Source organism: Crocodylus siamensis, chromosome 15 (assembly GCF_052110815.1).
Source record: "Crocodylus siamensis isolate JL-2025a chromosome 15, ASM5211081v1, whole genome shotgun sequence".
Classification (NCBI taxonomy): Eukaryota; Metazoa; Chordata; order Crocodylia; family Crocodylidae; genus Crocodylus; species Crocodylus siamensis.
Genome location: NC_143409.1, coordinates 664,492 through 671,988, shown reverse-complemented (window position 1 = coordinate 671,988; position 7,497 = coordinate 664,492). Strand labels below are relative to the sequence as shown.

Below are 7,497 nucleotides of genomic sequence, written 5' to 3'. Positions count from 1 at the left end.
GCGCCCCTCCGGCCAGTCAGCGACACATCTGACTGTGGGGGTGTCGACACCACAGCCCCCAGTTTCTTGATGAGATCGGGGTGAGAGACAGTGTCGAGGCCTCCGAAAGTCCAGGAAGACGATGTCCACTGCTACCCCTGCGTCCAAGGATTTGGTGACCTGGTCGCAGAAGGCACCAGGTTGGTCTGACGGGACCTGCCGCTAATGAACCCGTGTTGGTTGCCCCTGAGCATAATCTCCCCCCCGGCCCCTCGGGGACATGCGCCAGGATAACTCTCTCAAAAAGCTTGCCCAGGAATCAGGTAAGACTAACTGGCCTGTAGTTCCCCGGGTCCTCCTTCTTCCCCTTTGTGAAGACGGGAACCACGTTGGCCTCTTCCAGTCCTCCGGCCCCACACCAGAGCCCCACGAGTGCTCGTACAGCCGTGCCGGGGTCCCACAAAGACCGCAGCCAATTCCCTCAGCACTCGGGGGTGGAGATCGTCTGGACCCGCTGATTTAAGTACGTCCAGTCCCTCCAGACGTCCCTGACTAGATCTGCCCTGACCCGGGGCCTGGGTGCGCCTCCCGGGGGCCTGAGGGGGCCGGTGGGGGGCTGATCCGGTCCCTGCTCAGGAAAATGCAGGCAAAAAAATTGTTAAACATGTTAGCTTTGTCATCTGGTGTGACGACCAGATTTCCTAGTGTGTGCTGCAGGGGCCCCACGCCCGGTACCTTCTTTTTGCCCCTGTGTATTTAAAAAAGGATTCTTGTTGTCCTTGATCCGGGTCACTCGTCCCAGTCCCATCTCCGCCTCGGCCTCCCTGACCCCCCCTGCAGCCCCGAGCAGCCGCGGTGTAGTCCTCCCTGGGGACGGCCCCTCCCTGCCATCGGGGGTGCGCCCCGCTTTTAGCTAGGAGACGTTCCCAGATAATTTTGGTGAGCTGTGGGGGCTTGTGTGCCCTCCTGCCCCCTTTGAGCCGCGTTGAGATGACCTCTCTTTGGGCTCGGAGGATCGTCTCCTTAAGAAGCGACCACTCTCCTCGGACACCCGGTTCCCCCCCCCCCCCCCCCCCCGGGACCTCAGCACCTCCCCGACTCTCCTCCTTAGCCCATTGAAGTCGCCCTCCTGAAGTCCAGGGCTGCTGCCTTGCTGCTGGCCTTTGCCGCCTTGCGCTGGATGGTGAATTACTATGTACCACCAACCAGCTGTGGCCATGGGGCAGATCCAGCTTGTGTACTCCTTGGCCAGCCAGGTGCCCCCTTCTTCCCCCTTGCAACCAGGAGAGCCATGGCTGCAGCTGGTGCTGGGGAGGGCCACAGGGAAGCTCTCTGGAGGAGGAGAAGAGGCTCCTTTCTCAGGGCCTCGGTGAGGAGGGGCGAGGGGAGCTGTCATGGGATGTGTTACATGGGGTCAGGAACCAGCATGGGCCACAGCAGAGTGGCTCAGGAGCCAGCCCCTGTGGGATGCTGGGGCAGCTGGGGCTGGGGCAAGGGCAGGCTGCCCGTGGAGCTTCTTCCCTGGCTGGTTTCTGTGCACATGAGTCCTTCACCGGGCCAGGCCCACACTGCAGCTGTGGGGCAGGCGCTGAGCCTTGTGCTGTGGTGTGCGGTCCTGCAGCAGCATCAGCGCCTCTGGCCCAGCCCGGTCCTGCTCCATCAGCCCCTCTCCCCAGCCCGCAGCGGTTGCTCTCCTGCAGGTAAGTGGCGCTGCTTGGGGCTCAGACACAGCTCTGCTCAGCAGTGCGAGCGCGGGAAGGCAGGGTGGCACCCCCCAGTGATGGGGGACAGGCGGGGGCTCCCGGTGGGGAGGGAGCAGCCGTGGGTGCTGCTGATGGCGGTTGTCGAGTCCCAGAGCCGTGAGGCTGGTGGGGCTGGGAGGGACCTGCAGAGGCCACATCTAGTCCAAGCCCTGCCTGGGGCAGGATCAGCCCAGACAAACCCTCGATGGCAGACTACCCCGGTCTGAGCCTGAGTGCAGGGGCAAGACCCGCTAGCCGGGACCCTGTGGGGTAGGTCGCAGCAGGAGCATTGGCACAGCCCAGTGCCCATCCCCAGTCTGGGGATCCCCAGCACCTCTCGGATGCTAAGAATAGCCTGATGCACATAGCAGAAAAAAAAATGGTGCGGAGGGGGAGGGGGAGGGGGAGGGGGAGGGGAAGGGGAAGGGGAAGGGTGGGAACAACCAGCACGGCCAGAAGCCTGGGAAAGTCCCTTGGCAGAGCACAAGCATCCTGCACCGCCATTGTCCCTGACCAGAGGCCGCGCACCCTCTCCTTGAGCCCCTCCGGGCTGGAGAGTCCACATCGTCCCTGGCGTCTACTCCAGTGCCCACCTGTTGCAGCGAAGAAGAGGGCAGCTGTGTGCCAGGGTCCAGCCCAGGCCGCTCGGGCCGGAGGAGAAGCCTTGTCCTGGGCTCTTGGGCCTCCAGGAAATAGAAATCAAAAGCAGGCGCCAAGAGGCAGAGACCGGGCAGGCAGGAGCCAGCAGAAAGCCGGACCAGCCCCGAACAAGGGACCCTCCTGCCACCCGCCCAGACCCGAGTGAGTAGTGCTGGGTGCGATGGCCCTGACAGCCCAGGCTGACACCCAGCCTCACTGCGCTTTCCGGGTCTGTGCATGGAGCCGGCCCGGCGGGGATTTCCTCCCATGTGGGATGGAGGTGGAAGGTCTCTGGCACCAGCTGCCACCTGCCCGAGCCCCCTGGGCCAGGCCCCCTCTGCCCCGGCTCCGGCGTCCCCGGCTGCTAGTTCCTGTTTCTCAGTCCCGAGGCTCAGAGCAGCTTTAGCACAAACAAGCTGCCACCGCCATCCTTCCCCGCCAGCAACGCCCAGACTCCCAAGCTCCAGCTTGCCCCCCCGCACTACCCCCTGCCCCCCACAGGCACCCCCCAGCGATGCCAGCTGCGCTCCCTGTGCCCGGAGAGCGGCACCCCGTCCCCGCCCAGCTGCCCCCCGAGGTCCCCGCCAAGCCTGCACCCCTCTCCCACACAGGGGCTGCAGCTGTCACCCCCGAAACCCCCTTTGCTCCTTCCCTTCCCCCGCTCCATGCTGGCTCTGGGCTGTGGGGAGCCAGGACGTGTGGAGCTGCCCCCCACACCCCACTTCCCGCTGCCCTGGGTTGCCCCCAGCCATGCCCTCCCCACGGCGATGGGACCTCCAGCCCCGGGGCCCCCTGCGCCCTACCAGGCGGCAGCGGATCAGTGCGGAGCCGCTCCCAGCCCTCGCTGAGCCTGCCCCTGTGTTTCAGGACCCTCAGGCCCTCGGCAGGATGAGCGAGCTGCGTGCCGCCGTGGAGAGCGTGGGCTTGCCTGCGGACACCTGGCTGCCCGTGCTGGCACGAGAGTGCGGGATCACCGACATCAGGGCCCTGCAGCACGGCGGCTGGCACGAGTACGAGAAGGCGGCGCGGCACAGCGAGCAGGCCTGGGAGACAGTTGCGCTGCAGCAGCTCTTCCGCTTGGAGCCGGAGCAGGAGGAGCTGCGCAAGGCGCTGCAGGCACGAGGGCTGCAGGCTGCCAAGTGGCTGCCCATCCTGGAGGCAAAGCTGGGCGTGAGGTCGGCGGCTGCCCTGCAGCACTTTGGGGTAGAGGAGTACCAAGTGCTCGCCCGTGGCCAGCTCCCGGCGTGGGAGAAGCAGGCGCTGCGGGCGCTGTGCCAGGGGGCAGGCAGCGTACCCAGCCTGGCACAGGAGCCGCCGTGCCGGGAGCGGCACGGCCTCGCCCAGGGCGAGCAGGACTCGGCGAGGACGCAGGGCCCGGCACAGACGGCGCTCAGGGCCGGCACTGAGGAGCGCCCGGCCTGGGCAACCCCCCAGCTCCTGGAGAGCATGTCTGGGGGGCTGGTGCTGCAGGGGCTGCTCCTGAGCCAGGGCAGGGAGAACCTGCTGCGAGAGACCGAGAGGCTCCTGCAGCCCCCCGAGGGCTGCGCCTTGCGGGGGCCTCTGCTGCCAGAGAGCGAGGGGGTGGAGACCTTCTACTCGGCTGCCCAGGAAACCCTCTCCAAAGCCCTCATCAGGAAACTGGGGGTCACCGCGGGCATCGGAGCCTTTGGGGGGCTCAAGGGGCTGATGTTCGGGGCGGAGAGCCGCGGGACCTGGTCCGAGCACAACGCGTGGGAGACCGAGAGCGCTGGCAGCACCACGTACTGCTGCCTGCGCCGGCAGCACGTGGTGCCCACGGCCTGCTGCGAGCTGAGCCCCGATGAGCTCCAGCTCTCCCCGAAGGCCCTGGCTGCCCTGAGGGAGCTGGATGCCGACCTGCAGGCCCAGGCTCTGCCGCTGGCCCGCGCCGCGCGCTGCCGGGACTTCCTGGAGCGCTTCGGCTCCCACGTGGCCACGGGCCTCGTGCACTTCGGGGGCATCTACTGGGTGAAGGCGGAGGCCAGCGGCTTTGCCAGGAGCGCAGAGGACCTGGTGAAGAAAGAGCTGCTAGCTGCGCTGGGTGCAAGCGCGGGCGCGAGCTTCTGCAGCCTTGGCGGTGCTGCTGCATCTCTGGATGCCTCCCGGGAGAGGGGCCTCGCCGCCGACAAGCAGCACGAGGTGCGGTGCAGCCAGACCCTGACGTCCGTGTCCAAGGTGGGGGGCCCCGCGGAGGCTGCCAGCTTCCAGGCCTGGAAGGCCGGGCTGCTCGCCCGCCACAGCACCTGGCGCGTGATCGACCGCGGGTCCTGCGCTCACCTGGTGCCCGTGTGGCAGCTGGTTCTGAAGAACCACAGCCGGGACGTCAGAGACGCCGAGACCCTGGCCCGGGCTTTGAAGGAGTGTTGGGAGGAGGCCTACGGCATGAAGCGGACGCCGTGGCTGCCCGGCGTGGTCCCCATGCTCATCAGGGAGCTCCAGGAGCTGGTGAGCAGCGTCGCAGGGGACCTGGCGCCGGGCAGCCCAGCCAGCACCTGCCTCCGCCTCGTGCTGCGGTGCCTGGGCAGGCGGCAGCAGCTCCGCCAGCACGTCTGGCTGGACACAGACACCCTGTGGTACCGCCACTTCCTGTGCACGGCCCCTGCCCAGGCCCTGCTGGCACAGGCCTCGCAGCGCGCCAGGGAGGAGCACGCCGCGCCAGGCGACGCCTTGTACCTGCTCACCTTCCTCAGGGACCTGCTGTCCCCCACCTTCTCCATCGACCTGGACGACTTCCCCGGCATCTGCCAGGTGCAGCGCAACCTGGACCAGGCGGCGGCAGCCCTCCGGGGCCACGAGGCGCCCGACCCTTTGGTGGAGGAGTTCTGCATGGTCGCCCTGAAGCCGGCCGTGGGGGCTGCAGTGCAAGAATGGCTGGCCAAGCAAGCGAGCCGCAGCACGGAGGAGGGGGCGCGTGCCCATTGCGTGCTGCCCTGCGGGCCCCGGGGCCGAGCACAAGCCTTGCCCAGCCCAGAGGGACCTGAGGAAGGCTCTCCCCAGCCGGGGCTGAGGGCCCCCACGGCAACTGGCCAGCAGGCGGAGGTCCAGCCGCTAGTCCCTGTCGGCCTGGTCATGAACTTCCTGCCCAGCCTGTTCTACCACATCAAAAAAGCCACCCGCAGCACTGCCCTGCGCTGCGCCGGCGGCCAGTTCTCCCAGGCTATGGAGGACCTCCGGCTGGCGCTGGCGGGCAAGATCCAGCTCCCCAGGGGCCCCGTTCGGGGAGTGTCCCGGGACCCCGGGGCCTTCCTCAGGGGGGTGTTCCAGTGCCTGCCAGAGCTGGAAGCAGAGCTGAGCGAGTCCTACCGGCAGCTTGGTGCCCGTGCGGAAGGCATGGGGCAGCCCCCCTGCAGCCAAGAGCTGCCAAGCATCATCTTGGAAAGAGTAAGAACTCCGTGTCCTATAGAGTTTCTCCATGACATGCGCAAATTTTTGAAGACGCTCATCCAGATAATGAACAGTGCAGTAGCTACAGCTCTTGACTAGCAAGCTAAGCTGAGAGTTGAGGCTCACTGACGTGGCTTGCCCGCAGCATCCTGGTCCTCCGCACCCGCCAGCGAGGACTCGGAGGTGGCGCGGGGACAGTAACGCAGGCTGCGCCGCCTTGCTGGAGAGCCAGGTTCTGCCCCGTGCCATCCCCGTGTCTGGCGCTGGTGGTGAGCGAGGCTGGTAAGAAGCCGAGCCCACGGGGCTGGCGCGAGCCCGGCATGCCTGCTAGCGAGGCAGAGCCCCAGCCGAGCGGGCGGCACTGGCTGGAGGGCATGCAGGCTGTGGCTTATTACCCAGCCAGATAGGGGCCCAGCGGGTTGGCTCTGGATAGAGGAGGAGGGCGCACGCAGCCTGGCGGCAGGTCGTCAGCTGCACGAGTTCTCCAAGTTCCCTCCAAGAGTCTGGGGGGAGGAGACCTGCCCACCGTCGCGCCGCACGCCTCAGCTACCACGCTCTGCCCACGCAATAGACTTCAGAACTGATTTGGACTAAATTAAAAAAAAAAAAATCCAACCTATACCCCATATTTGCAGGTGGCACAACCTAATGCTCTGATAAATTATCTGATTTCTTTGTTTCACTGAAGCTTTGGGCCAGGACTGAGCCAGGTCTCTGGTGGACGCGGGTGCGCTTTCCCGTAGTTTATGGGCGTCTCTGACAAATCTGTTTTGTTTTTATAGACGATCTAAGCTTCTTAACAAAAATATCTCTAGTCTACCAAAATATCAGCTAGTCCATTTGGTTACATCCATCTTTACTACTGTTTTAAAATAAAGCCATGATATAGCACATTTGGCTTATTTAGTGTGTTTACTTCCCTCCCAGTCTCCTTTCAGCCCTTGTGCTGTGTGTAATGGTATCTTGTTACTGGCTTGGGTCGAGGGGTCATGCTCAGGAACAGGCTTTGGGGCCTTCTGCTTAGCCACACTGCTGCAGTTTGGCCTCGGCCCCTTGCAAATAGCCAAGGCTAGCAACAGGCAGCTTAATTACAGGGGAGATGAGCACCAGCTCCGGCTCTCAGCTCCATTACCGAGTGCTCGGGCCATGGCAGCCCTGATACGCTGCACAGGGGGCTGTATGTACGTGCCTTTCTCTCTGTGGAAAGACTGCTACTTCTGAACTGCCCTCTCCCCTCCCCATCCATTGGGGTGACCACCCTGCTCTTGGGCAGAGCTGCAGTGATGCACATTTTCCTTTCCTGCTGCTCTTTCACAGGCAATGCCCACTGGCCCCTCGGTGCCGTGAGGCCAGGCCCCTTCCCCTGCAGCTGTGTGGGGTGCGACCCTCTGCCGCTGCCTCCAGGGACATCCCTGTTACTTTGCACCAGCCCCTTCTCCAGCAAACATAAGGCTGCCCGCCAGCTCTGCCCAGCATGAGAGCTGCCCAGCTTCCAGTCCTGGACCGATGAGGCAGCTGGTAGCACTGGGGGTGGGAGCTGTTCCTCAGTGCCATGCGCGTGGAGCAGGGGCACGTGTGGAACTGTGCTCTGCTCTCTGCTCAGCAGGGGCCTCAGCCCCCACGCACAACTCGGCCGCAGGCTCCTTCGGAGCCTCAAGTAGGAATGACTTCCTTCAGCAGCTGCCCCAGGGAGCTGCCCCCTCCATCTGCCCCGCAGTGCAAGGAAGGAGGCAGC

General features: G+C 65.1%; 1 protein-coding gene across 1 annotated transcript; it reads left to right on the top strand.

The window, feature by feature from the left end:
* The first annotated feature begins 2,180 nt into the window (after window positions 1-2,180).
* On the top strand, window positions 2,181-6,649 carry LOC149851971 (interferon-induced very large GTPase 1-like). Its single transcript, XM_090029588.1, has 2 exons — window positions 2,181-2,522; window positions 3,228-6,649. The coding sequence occupies exon 2, from the start codon at window positions 3,249-3,251 to the stop codon at window positions 5,859-5,861; it is 2,613 nt and encodes an 870-aa protein (XP_089885714.1). The 5' UTR covers window positions 2,181-2,522; window positions 3,228-3,248; the 3' UTR covers window positions 5,862-6,649.
* The last annotated feature ends 848 nt before the right edge of the window (window positions 6,650-7,497 follow it).

What these genes read in the sequence shown, in the direction of transcription:
- LOC149851971 (XM_090029588.1), top strand. Translation starts at nt 3,249, where the DNA reads ATGAGCGAGCTGCGTGCCGCCGTGGAGAGCGTGGGCTTGCCTGCGGAC.